Genomic DNA, 17,298 nt, shown 5'->3' with positions numbered 1-17,298 from the left:
ATCAAGATATTGAATGTGTCAACTATCTCCATCTTTGAGCTTTTTGGTTAAGGCCCCAGCACCCCCTCCTGCACCTTCATTTTTTTTTATCCAATCATAATGTAGCATCGAGAAGTACCTGTTCCTGATTCTATATTCCAATTACTGACAACTTTCTGAAGGAAGGGCCAAAGCCATTCATTTGCTTATCGTCTTTGTGCGGCCGTACTATCTGTGTTTCGGTAGCTGATAGCATGTCCCAGGTGATCTCTTCCGGGAAAGTAATAAATTGTGATGGAACATACAAGTTAGCCAGGTTAGAATGGATTTGTTGAATATTTAAGATAAGATTCAGAACATATGGTATTAGCAGGTGTTAAATATGAAGGCACTTCCTGATGGATGGACATTTGTTATATGATTTAGGCCCACAAATAGAAGGATTGAGGCCCAATTTGGTGGACCCTTGTTCCTTACCGCTTCCTCCAGTTCCTAGATGAAACCTAAACTCGTTGCCAGAGAAAGCAATGCCTAACCTCCTAGGGTCAGGTTTGATTCTATGAGGGTTCATTTGGTTTTGATTATAAAAGAGGAAGTTGTTAAAAGGAAAGTATCTAATGATGATAGCTTCTTTTTCTCATGGAAAGGAAAAGGGTAAAACTTGCTTAAGAAAAATCTTCAAATCTACTTTTACAAAGTTTCCAAAAATAGAAAGTAAAAAAAAAACAAAACAGATGAACATATAGGATTATAAAAGAAACATTATTTCACTCTCACCGTCGGATAAATGACTTTTCATCATCTCTGATCTCTAGAAGCTCACTCAATTATTGCATTAATGATAAGACACTGTTTTTGTTTCCCAAGGGATCTCTTCCAATAAAGAAAAGTCATTTGGCCACAAGAATCCCAACAGTTCCACATATAGATTTTATAAGGAAAGTAAAAAGTCTTTCATTAAAGATGACCTTTCAAAGTCTTTGTGTATTAAATATGCAAAGACTTGGGGGCTACTGATGGATCAACATATTTTATATGACTCAGGCCCATAAATGGAAGGGTCAAAGACAGGGTGATGACCTAACATGTATAAGCTAGACATGATAGCAAGCTCGGGTGACATGGGTTTAGTTCTCTTACCAGATCCAACACCATTGAGTTCAATTACATGCTAAGCCTAAGCATCTATAGGTCTAGCAAGATATCAAATCCAACATTTTTAAGTTCAGCTACACGCTGAGCCCAAGTGCTTGCAGGTTTCATGAAATGTCAAACTCAATCCTTTTTAGGCTTAGCTACACATTAACACCAATCATCTATAGGTCTAATGAGATGTTAGACCCAACACTTTTGGGTTTGGTTATGTGCAGAGCTCAAGCGTTTGTGAGTTTAGTGAGATGTCAGGTCCAATCCCTTTTAGAATTAGCTGCATACAAAGCTTAAGTGTTTATAAGTTTAACGAGATGCTAGACCCAATATTCTTAAGCTCAACTACATGCTGAGCCCAAATGCCTATAATTCTAGCAAGATGTCACACCCAAATCTCTCATGCTCACACGGGGCTTAAGTGAATGTGAATCTGACATAACACCAGATCTTAGGATAATTATTTACCTACACCTGTAAGTGTGTAAAAATCCTCCAAGAATGTATTTCAATTGACATTAATGCTATTAAAGAGTTATTCTCATCCACATTAAAGTTGTGTAAAATAAGACATAAATTTTTTTTATAGCTCTATTGTTTGTCTGTCAACACTAAAAATGTGAAAAAGATGATTCCCATTAATAGTAATGTTGATGTAAGAGATTTTCTCTTTACTAAAATATTCATAAGAAAAAGACTTTTGGCCCAATGAGAAAGAAAAGGACATGTTTCGTAATACAAGGGCTATAAAAACCCTTCAAACCATCTAGGTAAGGGATTTACAATCTTTATTCTCTTATCATATATTCTCAAAGCATATATCACAAAAGACCAAGAACAAATATTCTTATTTTTAGAGTTTTATACCTATTTATTTATTTATTACAACCTTTTACTATAAAATCATTGACTCAATCATGAAAGAGATCTAAAAAACCCTACAAAAAAGAATTGTTTTGTAGGAATTGAGTCCTGGACGACTAATTTTCTGCTCTTCTGGTTTTTAAGAGTGGAATACTAACATGAATGTGTAATTATCTACTATTCAAACACTCCAATCCTAAGCATATTGGATAAGAAGATCATCACTTCCTTATTATGTGTTTCCAAGAGGACTAATCTAATTCAAAGATAGCTTTCGTATTCCTTTTCTTTTCCATTTTAGTGTATGAAATCCTCTTCTAATGAAGTATTATCAGGTACCTGATATCTAGTTAATCACAGGATTAATTCTTAATTAGAGAATCCTGGTCAGGTAGTTGCATGGAAGTTGTATTAGCTGCCATTTCATCAACCAACAGCAACAATGACAGAATGGGTAATCAGCCTCAAGGCCCTCAACAACGAATATAGAGTTTCTCAAAGTTTAATCTGTTTTGTTAATTATCGTTCGTATTTAGTGACATTACTTGAGCACCCCGCGTAAAACACACATTAAGATAATCTGTCAACGTTGATGATGATTAAGACCCTCAACTACCTGATCCCTTCTGTCCTTTCCCAAGGGAGCAAGAGAGAAGATAAAACTGTAGTCATTTCAGATTGCTATAGGATTTCCCTTTCAGACACTATCATAAATAGTAAAATCGTGTTTAATTTACCTCGTCGGGCTCGCACGGTCTCTATCATGTCCCTGCACTGGGACAAAAACGCCATGTCAAGAACAAGGAAATATTTCATACTGCTAGCATATATCTTACCAGGTCCAAATGAAGTAACACCATGTTATTTTATTTTCTTAATCTGATGTCTTTGGCTTTTAATTGCAGGGCCATTCTAGCTTTCCCTATCATGCTTCTTAGTAACATGGACTAAGTCAGATATTTGTCGTTTCGACGATCATCACAAGGAAACTACAGTCATCCTACATTTCCAGGCTTCAAAAGTGCGAAATCTAAATCTTCTTTTTTATTTTATTTTATGGACTTAAATTCTAACAATTGTACTTCGCTATGAAGTACTGCAACATGCAACTGAAACAACATCATCGTAGTCTTCACATATTATGGTCTAGATTTATACATTATCGTAATCTTCACACGTTATGGTAGATCAATAACTTACTGTGAGTAAGAAAGCCAGTTCTGGATTTTATGGTAGGGATTCAAACTTCAGGATATGAACTGTTATTCCATTGTCTACGACTTGTATGTGTTCTAGAATTTGCTAGCCTTACCATTGCTTGCACAGGATTCCTGTTCCTTTTGATAGTAAAGAAAATAAATTATAAATTTGAGTGCTTAAGCTGCAGGGCAAGAATTTCCGGTCTGATAAGATTTCTTTCTCAGAAAAATATAAAACTAAGTATTTGACAGCTATCAGCAATACGATGCTTTTTATTCTTTTATGCTATCAGAGGGAATTGTTTCCTTTTTGTGATTAAAAATAGAGAGAATAACTTCATAGTAGAGGCAATATAATTCCTCCAATAAATAAAAGTTTGTGAAAGATACTTTAGAATATTACATGTAAAGGTAAAATTACACATACTTATCACTGATCAATCCCTGGAAAGAAAAAATTTCTGGAACTTGAAGCCGTAGCTATATATAGGTGGGAGTTTATAGTGCACTGTAAAATAATGATTAGCTGGCAATTGTTGTTGGCTTCAAGTTATAGACACCAACAGAAGACGGAGAAATGACAATGTCATCCTAGCATTGAGGATACAAGAGAAAAGGATCCCAACTGCTGCTATTAGCACCTGTCCAACCACTGTTATCACAGTGCAGGAATTGTTGTTCATCAGACCAAACACCTTCTGTTGGTCCATCAATTTGAGGTGATGGCGTGTTTGTTGTCATCGTTCGACTAATCTTGTTCATAAGCAGCTCAGTGGCGCCCGGATACGGATACGTTGAATCAAAACTTGGTTGAGTTGTCGCAGAAAGCGGCCATGCAGAAGTAGCAATTGTAGGACTAGAGGTAAACAAAGCAGCCTGATCATAAACATGGTTCATATGATGCTGGTTCACTAGGCCATTCCATGTTTGCTGTTGCTGTAGTTTGGCATCGTTGACTCCACTGAGCTGGCGCAACATGAACTGCCATCATGTCACCATGATCAAGATCTAAGACAAGGTCACCCTTACCTGATCCTGAACCACCAGGATCCTGAATAGCATTGACAGTTCCAATTCCGTGAGTAATATTAGAAGCTGTTGATGCCAGCTCTCTCTTAGAATTGTTTTTGTGGGAAATATTCGCAATCATGTCAGGCTGCACACTTGAAGAGCAATTAGCAGATGGAAGCACCGTGTCAGGGTCTAAGGAGCTGGTTTTTACAATGCTAAAACCATGCAGGTACCTGCTGGTTCCCATAAATGAACAAGTGAGAAAATGATAAGCTCAGCTAGACTGAGTATTGCAGGCCATGATGCTTACATCGAAACAAGAATAAAATATTTGCAACATTACTGAATTCGCTGCTTTTAATTGCTAGAACAATCCGTGCGATGAATCATTATCCAATATGGTAGTATAATGCACAGTTATTAAACTCTGTTTTGCTGGTTATTGTTATGGTTTTTATGAAACGTAAAAGCAATCATGTAAATAAATACCCTATCTTTTTAGTATCTCATACAAGTTTTAAAAAAATTAATTAAGATTTGCCTGGTCGATCCTGAATGTCAACCAGCAACTGAATGGACTTGACTTAAAAAAAGATTATTTTTTTTAAATAACTTGTTTTTAATTAAAAATAATTTGATGCAACGAAGAAGTCCACATACCAAGTGGCTAGTAAGTTTGGTTGTGTACTTTCGCCTTTCTTTGAAAAGATAACGAGTTCGAGTTAATTTCAGGAAATTTAAACTTCATGATTCAAAAATTAAATTTAATTAGCCATCATTTGGGCTAATGGGTTAATTAGTATTAATTACAAATATTTTTGAAAGTTTTTTTTTTTTAATTTCTTATTTCTTTTCTTGTAAAATATCATTAGTTATGATCATTCAAATGTTATTTTTTATCATATCATGTAATCAAATATTATTATGTGATAAAGTATATAGTTCCTTCACTTGAATAATCACGGGGTACCCGTCAATGAAAAGTAAAAAATAATAATTGTAGGGTCCCAGTGTTTTTTTATTTATTATTTTAAGAATAATTACAAACCAGTCCCTCAACTTCTATTCTATCAACTTTTTAAATTTTCTGAACTTGCTACTTGACCATCAAACTCAATTTAGCCTTCTGCATCCTAAGAGCGTGTTTGGCAGTGTGGTAGCGGTTGCTTTTCAAATAGCTTTTCGTGCTGAAATACATGTCAATGATGTTTTTTTATTTTTTAAAAATCATTTTTGACATCAGCATATCAAAACGATCCAAAAAGTACAAACTGAACTCAATTTTAACAAAAAAAAAAATTCAAATTTGCACCAAACACAGAGACAAACGGTCTTATCAACAAACTGCAACTAAAACTTTTCTCAAAAAAAAAAAATAACAACCCTTTAAAATGATCATTTTATCATCAAAATAATAGTTTTTAGACTCGGCCTGATCCAAGACTCGGGTTCCGGATTTTGACCGGGTTAAATTTTTTTAAAATCAAAACGACGTCGTTTCGGTAAATAAAAACAAAAGTTAATGGGTTGCAACCGGGTCTTGCAAGGTTAACCAGGTTGCTAGGTCACATCTGATTTTTTCTTTTCATGTTTTTTCTTCAATCCGGCTCAGTTTCAGCTCTAAGTTGGCTGAATTTTAAAACTATGATCAGAATACAACTAAAATTTAGATTTTCTTTCTCTTTTCAATAACCCCCCCCCCCAAAAAAAAAATGTAAGTTATTATAAGATAATGATTCTAGAGGAGATTGATATTTTCATACAAATAACATTAAATAGAGATAGGTTGACTTTTCGATAAGAATATTGTATGTTTTACATGTATGAAAGACCAGACATAATTAAGGTATAAAACATAGGAATGTCTTGAAAATGAAGTTGTATGATTGATTATAAACATGACCTGAATTCAAAATCTTATGTGGAACGGAAATATGTTAATCATACCACTAATCCCTTCAAAACAACACCTAGATTATAGTCTACATATATAACTACAGAAAACAAACAAATAGCATGGTGATAAGAGTCGGTTTGGGATTAATCTAGTTAAGGGAAGATTATCGAGCCATAGAGTATATTTATCCGAGTCAACTAGGTATTAGATTGAGTTGTTAAATCGCTCTAATTTGATTAGTTTAAAAAAGTCCAGTTTAGATTAGACTCTGAACCATTAGATAAATCCATTGAGCTAAGCCAAGTTTAATAATATTATAGTTGAATTTTTAGTAATAGTATGGATTTGAAAACTAGTTATCTTAGGTAATTTTATGACACAACAAAATTAATTCAAATCCTTTTGCTTTTTTATTTTTTTTATAAACAAAATCTACTAAGCTGTCATAGTCTATGTTCAAGGTTGTTTGGAACAATGATAAATGTTGTCATTTAAAGTGATTTTGCTTGAAAATATATTAACATATTATTTATTTATTTTTTAAGATTTATTTTTAACAATAGCACAGTAAAATGATCCAAAAACATGAAAAAATAATTTAAAAAAAAATTAAAAATTAGCAAAATTGAAGGTGAACCACTACGCTAAAGAATAGATTGACAAGAAGTTAAAGCTATGTAATACATTACAGAATTACGTAAACACCCACACATATGAACTATGGAATAACGCTACTTGTTTCATTATTTGTATGCCTACAAATGATATTTCACTCCTTCATTTTCTTTTCTCTAACCAATAGTCATTACGAGAATGTTTGAGAATGTGATAGTGACTGTTTTTTTTTTAAAAAAAAAAATTACTTGAAAATGCATTGAATTATTGTTTTTTTTTATTAACACATCAAAATGATTTAAAAACATAAAAAATTTAATTTAAAATATTTTTTTTTAAGTTTTGATGTAAATCAGGTCGAAATTCAATGCCAAACACGCTCACATTAATAATTGAATAACTACCCACAATGCCTCAAATGCTCCTTTCATGTTTTGAAATTATAGTTATCAAAGCAGGCATATCTTTTGTTAAGGTGATCTAGAGTTTTTCATAAATGCGTTTTTTTTTTAAATTAATTTTTTAATTAAAAAAATAGATTAATTTGTTAACTCGTGGGTTGATTTGTACTTGAGCTAGATCAAATCTCATACCATATCTTATAACTATATTTGAAAATACTTAACTCTCAAATAAAAGATAATTGGAAAGATGACAAAATTTGACCATATCATTAAAAAGTCAATGAAATATAATTTTTTCAATAAAAATAACATAAATAATAAATGGAGTAATGCCTTCTTGGAAGCAAAACATAAAACTAATTACATAAAATCTACCAATAACAATTAAGTAAGGCAAATTCACAATGATAAGAATACCATCAAGGATTATATGTTTAACACCGTTTATCATAGTTTTGAAATCCAGTCCGGTCCAGCAAATCAACCTAAAACTCAGTTGATCTAGGACTAAAACCAGACCGAGTTAAAAAAAATCCTAGTATGACCCAACTGACCCAACGAGTTGACCTGGTAAGACCCAATCAAAAACCTGTTTGCAACCTGTTGATTTTTAATATTTTTTTTTACTAAAACAATGTCGTTTTGATTAAAAAAATTAATCTGGTTAAAATCTAAAATCCAAACCCTGAATTGGACTAGATCTAAAAATTATGATTCTAGATATCATGACATTATTTGTTAAAAATGTAGTGGAAATTAAAAAAACAAAAACAAAGAGAGAGAGAAGAAAAGTCACCATGTCATATTGTTCAATTTTAAAACAATCAAATTAAAAGATTTATGCGTAATGGTTATGATTATTAAGTTTTTATTCTTCTTCTTTATTAAATAGATTGTCAAGGTTTTTATTTTATTATGATTATGATTATTTAATTTATTTATTTCTTCGAAATAAAACCGAAGTTACCAACTCGACTAATCACCTGCTGATAATAGATAGTTAATGATATTTGTATCATGTTTGTAGAGATGAATGCATTTTTTTCTCAAATAAAAGGTAATTCTCTTCCATCGATCACATTTTTCTCTAGGAATCGAGTTGAAATTCTCCTAACAAAATATATAAGGTTCCAAATCGCTCCCAAATTATTTACTATAAAGTTGAAATTACATTGATTATCATTTGAATAAAAATTTAAGGACAAGAAAATTATTTACCCGTCACAAAGTGTAGCCCGATTTGAACCATATTTGTTTTTTACTCGGCTAAATTAGGATGATATACAAATAAAACATGAACTCCAAGAGAATTTTTATTTATTTAAAATGATATTATTTAAAATTATTTAAAATTTTAATTTAAAATATTATCATTTTAAAATAGATTAATTTCAACCAGCTACACGAGTTGTAAAACAAGAGCACGATAAGCGGCTAATTTATCAAAACAATATTATAAAAATTACATTTTAAATTGAAATCTTAAGTCTCTTTAAGGTGGGGTGTGAGATAGTGGTAAAAATTATTTTTGTAATTTAAAAATGCATTAAAAAATTATTTTTTATACTAGCACGTTAAAATGATCTAAAAAAAATTATTTTGAGAAAAAAATTAAAAAAACTCAAAACTTCATGAAATAGTGGTTGCATCACCACCCCGAACATATACTAAAATTCATTTTTGATATCAGCACATTAAAACGATTCAAAAAAATTAATTTGAAGAAAAAAATCAATTTTTTAAAAACGAGGTATGATTGTACTTCCAAACACACTCTAAATCACGTCTTACTTTTAGAGGGTATTTGAAATTAAGATTTAACTTGTTTTTTTTGTCCAAATTTGAATTTATTTTTCTTCTAATTAATATTATTTTAAAAAATAAAAAATATATTATTTTAATATAATTTTAAATAAAAAATACTTTAAAAACAAGAAAACTACACTTCCAAACCTCTTCTGTATTGACAGCACTTTAACGCTATTCTCTACCACAATTACCAAAAAGGTCCTGAATTCCTTATGCAGACTTAGAAACAACGCTACTCTCTCTGTCACCCTCTTTCACCCCTCCTATTTGTCCCTCACAATGCTTTGTTTGTTTGCACAAAAATAATTTTTTTAAAAAAATTAAATTTATAAAAAATTAATTATTTTTTATATTTAAAAATATCATAAAAAATAAATTAAAAAATATTTTTCAACACTTAATTATATCATAAAAAATAAGCTAAAAAACAATTTATTAATATATACTTTTCTAATTTATTTAAAAAATAAAAACTAAATCTCACATATAAAAAAGTTGAATGAAAATAAAATTATAAAAACATCTAATTTTATAAATTATTTTAAATAAAAAATTAAATAAAAAAATAAAGATCAAATATTATAAATAAAAAAATTTAAAAGAGAATGAAATTGAAAATAAAACTTAATTTAATAAATTATTTAAAATAAAATAAAAAAATAAAAAAATAAAGATCAATAAATAAAAAATTTCAATTAAAATAATAATAATAATAATTAAAACTTATAAAAAATAATTTAAAAAAAAATTCAACATAAAATATATGGTAATGAAAAAAAATTAAAAATGGAGTTTCATATAATTAATCAATAATAATATATTTTTAAAATTTTCATAACACTAATTTTGTTTTATTAAAAATAAATAAAAAATTTTTTAGAAGGAAAACTAAATTTTTATTTAACTAAAAAATATTTTTCATTAATTAATTTTTTTAATAATAAACAAATAATCTCTTTTAAAAAAATAACATTCAAAAAACTACTTTCATTAATGTTGCTCAACTCAGCATAGCCCCTCTCTCTGCAAGGTAGAAAAAAAGAAAAAAGAAAAAAAAGGAAAGAGCCAAACAGCAAACAGGCAAACACCACTCTATTTTACACACCCAAACCCTTCCTTTCCCTTCCCTGCCCTCCCCTCCCCCCAACCTCCTTCCTTCTCTATTTCAGATCCAAATTAATCCTCTAAGTTCCGTTACCACCTCCAGGTAACCAACCATTAAACCCTAACTAATTTTCTCTTAATCTCTATTATCTTTTCGATCTGTAATTTTGAATTTCTGTCGCAATCGGTCATTAATTGTAACATTATCGATTTCGATTATGTTCAGCATTCAGTTTTGATTCAGTGATTAGTAATGTAATTAGCGATGATTACTTTTGATTTTGTTTGAGTGCAGGAGGTAGAGGATTGGTCAATAAAAGGAAGGATGTTTGGCGCTAGCAATCGTAAGTTATTTTTTATGATTTTAATGATTTTTAATTTTTTTTTTCTATAATGCTGAATTCGGATTTCTTTTGAGTTAGAGGAAAGAGGCGAAAAATAATGAAAGAAACACGAAATAGATACGGAATGGAAGTGAACTTAAAGCTTATTATAATTACAGTGCTGCCATTGCATATTTTTGTGATTTTTTGAGTCGCGAATACATGGATGGGTGATTGTTGACGTGCTATGTTCATAATTTTGGCTCATGTTCTGTTGGGAGTGTAATTTATTTATCAGTGAGATTCCGTATGGGTAATGTGAGTGCTAAAGAGTTGAAATTTGTGTTTTGTAACAGCTTTTGGACAATCATCGAATAGTCCGTTTGGGACAACACAGCCGGCTTTTGGTCAGACCAGTAATGCAAGTAACAATCCTTTTGCGCCGAAGCCATTTGGTAGTCCGACATCTCCTTTTGGTGCACAAACAGGGAGTTCTATATTTGGGGGCACTTCAACTGGAATGTTTGGCACACCCCAAACTTCTTCATTCTCTGCAACAAATGCTTTTGGTAGCTCAACGCCTGCTTTTGGATCATCTAGTACCCCTGCTTTTGGAGCGTCCAGTACCCCTGCTTTTGGTGCTTCGTCATCATCAGCATTTGGTGGTAAGTTTTTGTTTTCATTTCCTTTTCCACCCGTTATCTATTCTTGGGTTATGATTTTTCTATGTAGAAGTAAGAGTGTTGTGCTTGTACAGTAAATGTATATGGATTGTTGACTAACTCAGAGATGTCGTAAACTTTTGTCTTGGAAGTCTTATAGCAGACAAGTTTTCAATTCCTTAGAAAAGCAAGTGTTCTAGGAGGTGATTTGGTTGCACAGCATGTTGGTTATTTTTCTAAAATCTGAATGCTTGTTGTTGTTTCGCCCTAGTTTTTCAGCTCATTGTTTCGTTATTGTTTGTTTTCTTCAATGAAATTGGTAGATGTTGAGATTTAATTAATTATGATGCAGTATGTGTTACTATTTCATTTTTTACCTGTGCATTTGTTTTGGCTACTCTTCTGCTCTCTGTAGCAGACTTGTACTCGCTTGTTTTTCTTCTTAACTTGGTGATTTTCTTGCCTTTGTGTTCTTCCTCATCAAGATTTTACTGGCTAACTTCATCTGCCTTCCGTACTAGCATCTGTATATCAAGACAAACACATGCATGTGCTCAAACAATCATGCGCGCACACACTTTAAGTTTGTGTTAGTATCCTTTATCTGATTGGTTTTTTTTCCTGGTTTTACAAATGGACAGCACTTTCTCACTCTTTCTATATATTTATTTGCAGGTTCTTCTGTTTTCGGTCAGAAGCCTTTTGGAGGCTTTGGGTCTACTGCTCAAGCGAGTCCTTTTGGAAGCACAAATCAGCAGTCACAACCAGCTTTCGGGAATAGTTTATTTGGTTCCACACCTTTTGGTGCACCAACTCAGTCTGCCTTTGGCGCTACAAGTACTCCTGCCTTTGGCGCTACAAGTACTCCAGCCTTTGGTACAACAAGCACACCACCACCCTTTGGTTCCACAAACACCACTCAAGCCTTTGGCGCCACAAGCACCACTCCAGCCTTTGGCTCCACGAGCACTGCCCCAGCCTTTGGTGCCCCAAGCTCCACCCCGGCCTTTGGTGCCCCAAGCACTGCCCCGGCCTTTGGCTCAACGGCGACTACTGGTTTTGGTAGCACAGGAACTACATTTACCAGTTCCCCGTTGTTTGGGACTGGTGGAGCTTTTGGAACTTCCACCACTTCAGGTTTTGGAGCTTCAACTACCACACCTGCCTTTGGGAACTCAACTGTTTCTGCCTTTGGGACACCAACTACTTCTGCTTTCGGGGCTACTTCATCACCATCCTTTACGTTTTCATCCAGTCCAGGTTTTGGCCAATCAGCTTCTGCTTTTGGGAGCAGCCCATTTGGAAGTACTACATCAACTTTTCCAGCCCAGACTTCTCCCTTTGGTGAGCCTTTTTAAGTTTATTGTTTTGCAATTTGCAACAAGACCTGTCTTGATAATGAGAGTTGTTTTTCTAGAGTAAAAGGAACTTGAATGGCTTACATTGCTTGACTTGTATTTTTATGATATGGTATGTAGGAGCCCAGAGTACAACATCACCATTTGGGAACAATGGCTTTGCCCAGTCAGGTTTTGGGGCGCAACGTCCTGGAAGTAGAGCATCACCATATGCAGAAACAGCTGAGGCAGAAGGTGGTGCACAGGCTGGGAAATTATTGTCGATATCAGCCATGACTGCATACAAAGATAAAAGCCATGAGGAGCTAAGGTGGGAGGACTATCAATTGGGAGACAAAGGTAATTTGTTTGTGATTACAGAAAGTTCTGGACATTTTTATTCTCATTGCTAATATCAATGAAAAACACACACCATGCATATTTTCTCCAACAACTAATGTTGTAATATTGAATTACAGGTGGACCGCTTCCTGCTGGTCAATCTCCTGGCGGGGGTGGATTTAATGTCTCAGCCTCACAGCCAAATCCTTTTGCTCCTCCAACTGGACTTGGTCAAACGTCTGCAAATATATTTTCTTCAACAACTACAAATCTGTTTGCTCCAAAAACTCAAACACCTACACCTTCATTCAACACAACCTCCTTTGGCCCTTCAACATCTTCCAATCTCTTTCAGTCATCAACAACACCTGCATTCTCAGCTGGTTCATCTCCGTCTCTTTTTGGATCAACAAGTACACCTAGTTTTAGTTCAACACCATCCTTGTTTAGTTCTACTGTAGGCCAAGGAACTGTTTCACCATTTGGTTCTAGTATGTTTAATAACACCCAACCATCTCTCTCATTCCCATCAACCACACCTTCACTGGGACAGGCTACTGCATTTTCACAGCCCAGTCCATTTGGACCAAGTACCACTAGTTCATTGTTCAGTAGCCCTTCCACTGGTGGCCTTTTCTCAAGCACCCCGTCTCAGATAACTCCAAATCTGGGGGGGTTTAATCAAATGACAGTAAGTAACAATTAATGTTGTCGAGTACTTTATCATCATATTTAATTTCTTCATTTTATGAGCAGAAATGATGGTATTGAGCATTATCAGTTTTAATACCTCCCAAGCAACTTAAATTCTCATCTCCATCCCTCATTTATTTCAAGCTCTTTCTGCTTGTGTACATGGGTGGAAGTGGAATGAATAACAAACATTCCAAATCAGAAATCCTTTTTGGCAATTTGTGTAGCTTGTTATGATTTGTATGGAGAGTGTGTATATTTGCAAGTGATTTAAGTTCCAGTGTTGGCTCATCTGGTAAACTTTTATGACTAACTATAACTTTATCTGTAGCCATCTCAACCAGCACCTTTTCAAATGTCTCAGCCAGCTCAGAATGCAGGTGCTTTTGCCTTGAACTTTAGTCAGACACAAGCAGGTATCTCTGTTTTTCTTTTTCATCATTTAGTTTTTAAGCATTTAATTTATGGTGCTGACATTAGTTGTGTGCTATTTTTCAGCTGGTATGAGTGGCTTTGCTGGTGTATCAAACAATTTGGGACAATTGTATGTTTTTTGCTTCACTCTCTATAGTTAGTTGTCTGTATGCATGTGGCAGCTGTATGTCTTTGCTTCACTTTCTATATTTAGCTGCTGTGTGCATGTTTGTTTGATTTTTCATATCATGTATGCTAAATGTACATGCGTAGGAGACGTGTTCTCCTTCCTGCTCTGCAATGCTTATGTTGTTTTATTAAGACAGGCTTCCTGTCTGTTCTTAAAATGTGCACTCAGTGTGAATAGTGCTCTGTTACCCCTCTTTCTTATGGTTCGTGAAAAGATTCAAGCTTCTGGGTAATTAATCAATTTATGATGCATATAACAATGTTTTTTTGTTTTAACAGGTCTACCCCACAAAGTGCTGTTGCTATACAACCAGTGCCTGTTACAAATCCATTTGGAACACTTCCTGCAATGCCTCAAATGTCTATTGGTCGAGCTGGAACTACACCTTCAGTTCAATATGGGATTTCTTCTATGCCTGTAACTATAACCTGTTCTGAACTGAACTTGTTTACTATAGGGTGTTACATTGATTTTTGTCTCTTTTTTTTGTTTTCATAATGTAAATCAGCTTTGCCTCATCTTTACTATTATTCTGTGTTATTGCCATTGATTCTTGTGTCTATAAAATGTAATTGGAGAAATAGCTGTGACTTTTGGCTCTTTATTTTCGATCAGGTCATTGAGAAACCCTCTCCTGTTAGAGTATCATCCTTATTGACTTCTTGGCACCTGTCACAGAGGAGGATTAGGTTGCCTGCTAGGAAATATTACCCTAAGCATGATGGTCCAAAGGTGATTAGATTTGCAAAATTTGTTCCTTAAAATGGCCATTGATTGCCTTGTGTATAACTGGATTTATGGAGAGGTATTGACTTGCTTCTTTGCTCAACTATTGCATTCAGGTTCCATTTTTCAGTGATGAAGAAGAAACGCCCAGTACACCAAAGGCAGATGCTCTTTTCATTCCGAGGGAAAACCCAAGAGCTCTGGTGATTCGTCCTATGGACCAGTGGCCTTCAAGGGCAAGTGCAGAGAAAGCATCTCCAGTGAATGCATCTGCACCAGTACATGAGAATGGTAAATTTCCAATCTAACAATGCTACCTCAGGTCTGCAATATTTTTGTAGTGTGTTGGCATATTCTGGCTAACTGTGATTGACACATGGAAGGGATAGGCAATGATGCCCCAGTTATTCCAATGCTCTAGGGCTTTACTTTCCTTTCATTCCATGTCATCATATTATAGTGTCATTGTTGCTGAATTTTTTTTTAACAGTCCAAATTTAGCTTATTACCTTCTTTTATCCAGGAAAAAATTCTGAATCAGACTTTGCCAATCTCTCAAATGGTTACACTGCTGGTGATAAAAATAGTAAGATATTGTTACATTTGTAATATTCACCCTTTCTTCATTTGTGCTGAATGATTCCCGAAATTGACATGGCCAAAACTGCTGCTGCTAGTTTATGTTGAAGAGTTTGATCTTGCCTACTTAATAAGATCTTTTGGGAGGTTGCGTGGTATATTCAAACTTTCTTTGTATGACAACTGATTTCATGACTTCCATCCGGTGAAGTATACACTTTGAATGCCATTTTCTTCAATAGGCACAATTTTCCATGGAAACACGGCTGTTCTCCATTTGTTGCATGTTGAAATTTACCTTATGAAACATACGTCTTGTGCATTATTTTAACCTCTCAAACCCAAATATATATTTTTGGGGTTTGTGTAGTTTTTTTTTTTTAATTTCTGTAGCTTATTTCAGAAGGATTTTCTTTGGGTATGGCTTCTATTGTCCCTGAATGGATTTTGTTTTTTTTGTTTGCTTGTGCTCATCACTATTTATTATGCAGAAAATTTGGCTGAAAATGGTGTAATCAAGGAGCAAGCCCCCCATGTCAAAGTCAACCAGAAACCTAATGGAGTCCATGAGGATCATTCAGCTCAGAAAGAGGAGTCCTACATGACACTCAGTGGTCACAGAGCTGGCGAGGCTGCAATTGTGTATGAGCATGGAGCAGATATTGAGGCACTAATGCCAAAACTGCGACGTTCTGACTATTTTACTGAGCCTCGTATCCAGGAACTGGCAGCCAAGGAGAGGGCTAAACCAGGTTTCTGCCGCCTTGTTAAGGATTTTGTGGTTGGAAGGCATGGCTATGGAAGCATCAAGTTCTCTGGTGAAACAGATGTTCGACGGCTTGATCTTGAGTCCCTTGTTCAGTTTAATAACCGGGAGGTTATTGTGTACATGGATGATAGCAAGAAACCACCTGTTGGACAAGGTCTCAACAAGCCCGCTGAGGTCACACTTCTCAACATAAAATGCTTTGACAAAAAGACTGGACATCAGTTCACAGAAGGACCAAAAATAGAGAAATACAAGGAGATGCTCAAAAGGAAGGCCGAAGACCAAGGCGCTGAATTTGTTTCATATGACCCTGTTAAAGGAGAGTGGAAGTTCAAGGTCCACCATTTCAGCAAGTACATGCTGGAGGAGGAAGAAGAGGATCGGGATGCGCAAGCTACCGCAGATTGTTGACAACTTCAGGCAGTCCCGAGGGAGTGATGCAAGGGTTTTTGTTTGTTTTCGAGGAGGCCTGGACTTGTATAGGATTTTTATCTAAGTTGTGATATATTAGCGCGAGTAATGTGGTTGTGTATCACTAGCTCTTGCTTCTTCCTTTCCTTGTCCAAGTTCTTACCCTTCATCTTTTCTGCTCATCGGGCATGTTGTTTTTAGTTTCACTGTTTCTGATCTTTGTAGGGGACAAAATGGGGGGATGGTCGATTTCCTTTTTCTAGTAAAATTGATTCCTTTTATTGTGTTTGAAATTCCTATTCAAGTTTCTCTTCTTTGTGAAATCTCGTCTTTTACAAATCCCACTAAAAGAAATCACAAATCCCACTCGTTGGTGATTTTATTTGTAAACTAACAAGGGGTGAGGATACCCATAATAACCCGATACCCATAGTAAAATTGATCTCCAACAAATTCATGCCTTACAAGTGGTTGATGCCTTTCTTTACAATGGATAATGGAAAGTTTTTATTCTTTTTAGTGTTTAGGGTTTAAAAACATATATTATGTAGTTGAAAATAAACTTATTTGAGCTCTTTTGCTATATATCTTCTTTGTTTTTAATATTTTTTTTGAATTCATGTTAACTTAGAATTTTCATCTTCTTCGTTGAAAAATGATTAAACTGTTGACAATTATTGTTTTTAGATGATTTTTTCTCTCCTTTCTAGCCCAATGAGTAAAATATAAAGAAATTAAGTTTTTGGATCAAAAGTGAAAATACAAAAACTATAGACTGTACAAGAAAAAAATAAGAATTTGATGTAAATAGATAAAAATCAAGC

At 34.0% G+C, this 17,298-nt stretch overlaps 1 protein-coding gene across 2 annotated transcripts; it reads left to right on the top strand.

Moving 5' to 3' along the window:
* Window positions 1-9,937: 9,937 nt before the first annotated feature.
* On the top strand, window positions 9,938-16,767 carry LOC118040746 (nuclear pore complex protein NUP98A). Of its 2 annotated transcripts, XM_035047766.2 has the most exons (13): window positions 9,939-10,131; window positions 10,324-10,372; window positions 10,708-11,016; window positions 11,689-12,357; window positions 12,492-12,710; window positions 12,830-13,383; window positions 13,717-13,801; window positions 13,884-13,929; window positions 14,268-14,406; window positions 14,605-14,721; window positions 14,832-15,006; window positions 15,239-15,301; window positions 15,786-16,767. In XM_035047766.2, exons 2-13 carry the CDS (start codon window positions 10,354-10,356, stop codon window positions 16,472-16,474), a joined length of 3,084 nt encoding a protein of 1,027 aa, XP_034903657.1. In that variant the 5' UTR covers window positions 9,939-10,131; window positions 10,324-10,353; the 3' UTR covers window positions 16,475-16,767. The 2 variants fall into 2 exon arrangements, with proteins under 2 accessions (XP_034903658.1, XP_034903657.1); XM_035047767.2 differs by lacking the exon at window positions 15,239-15,301 and having other exon boundaries at window positions 9,938-10,131.
* The last annotated feature ends 531 nt before the right edge of the window (window positions 16,768-17,298 follow it).

This window comes from Populus alba, chromosome 11 (assembly GCF_005239225.2).
Source record: "Populus alba chromosome 11, ASM523922v2, whole genome shotgun sequence".
In the NCBI taxonomy this organism is placed as follows: domain Eukaryota; kingdom Viridiplantae; phylum Streptophyta; class Magnoliopsida; order Malpighiales; family Salicaceae; genus Populus; species Populus alba.
Note: the sequence above shows the minus strand (reverse complement) of the source record. Positions and strands in the feature narration are given on the sequence as shown.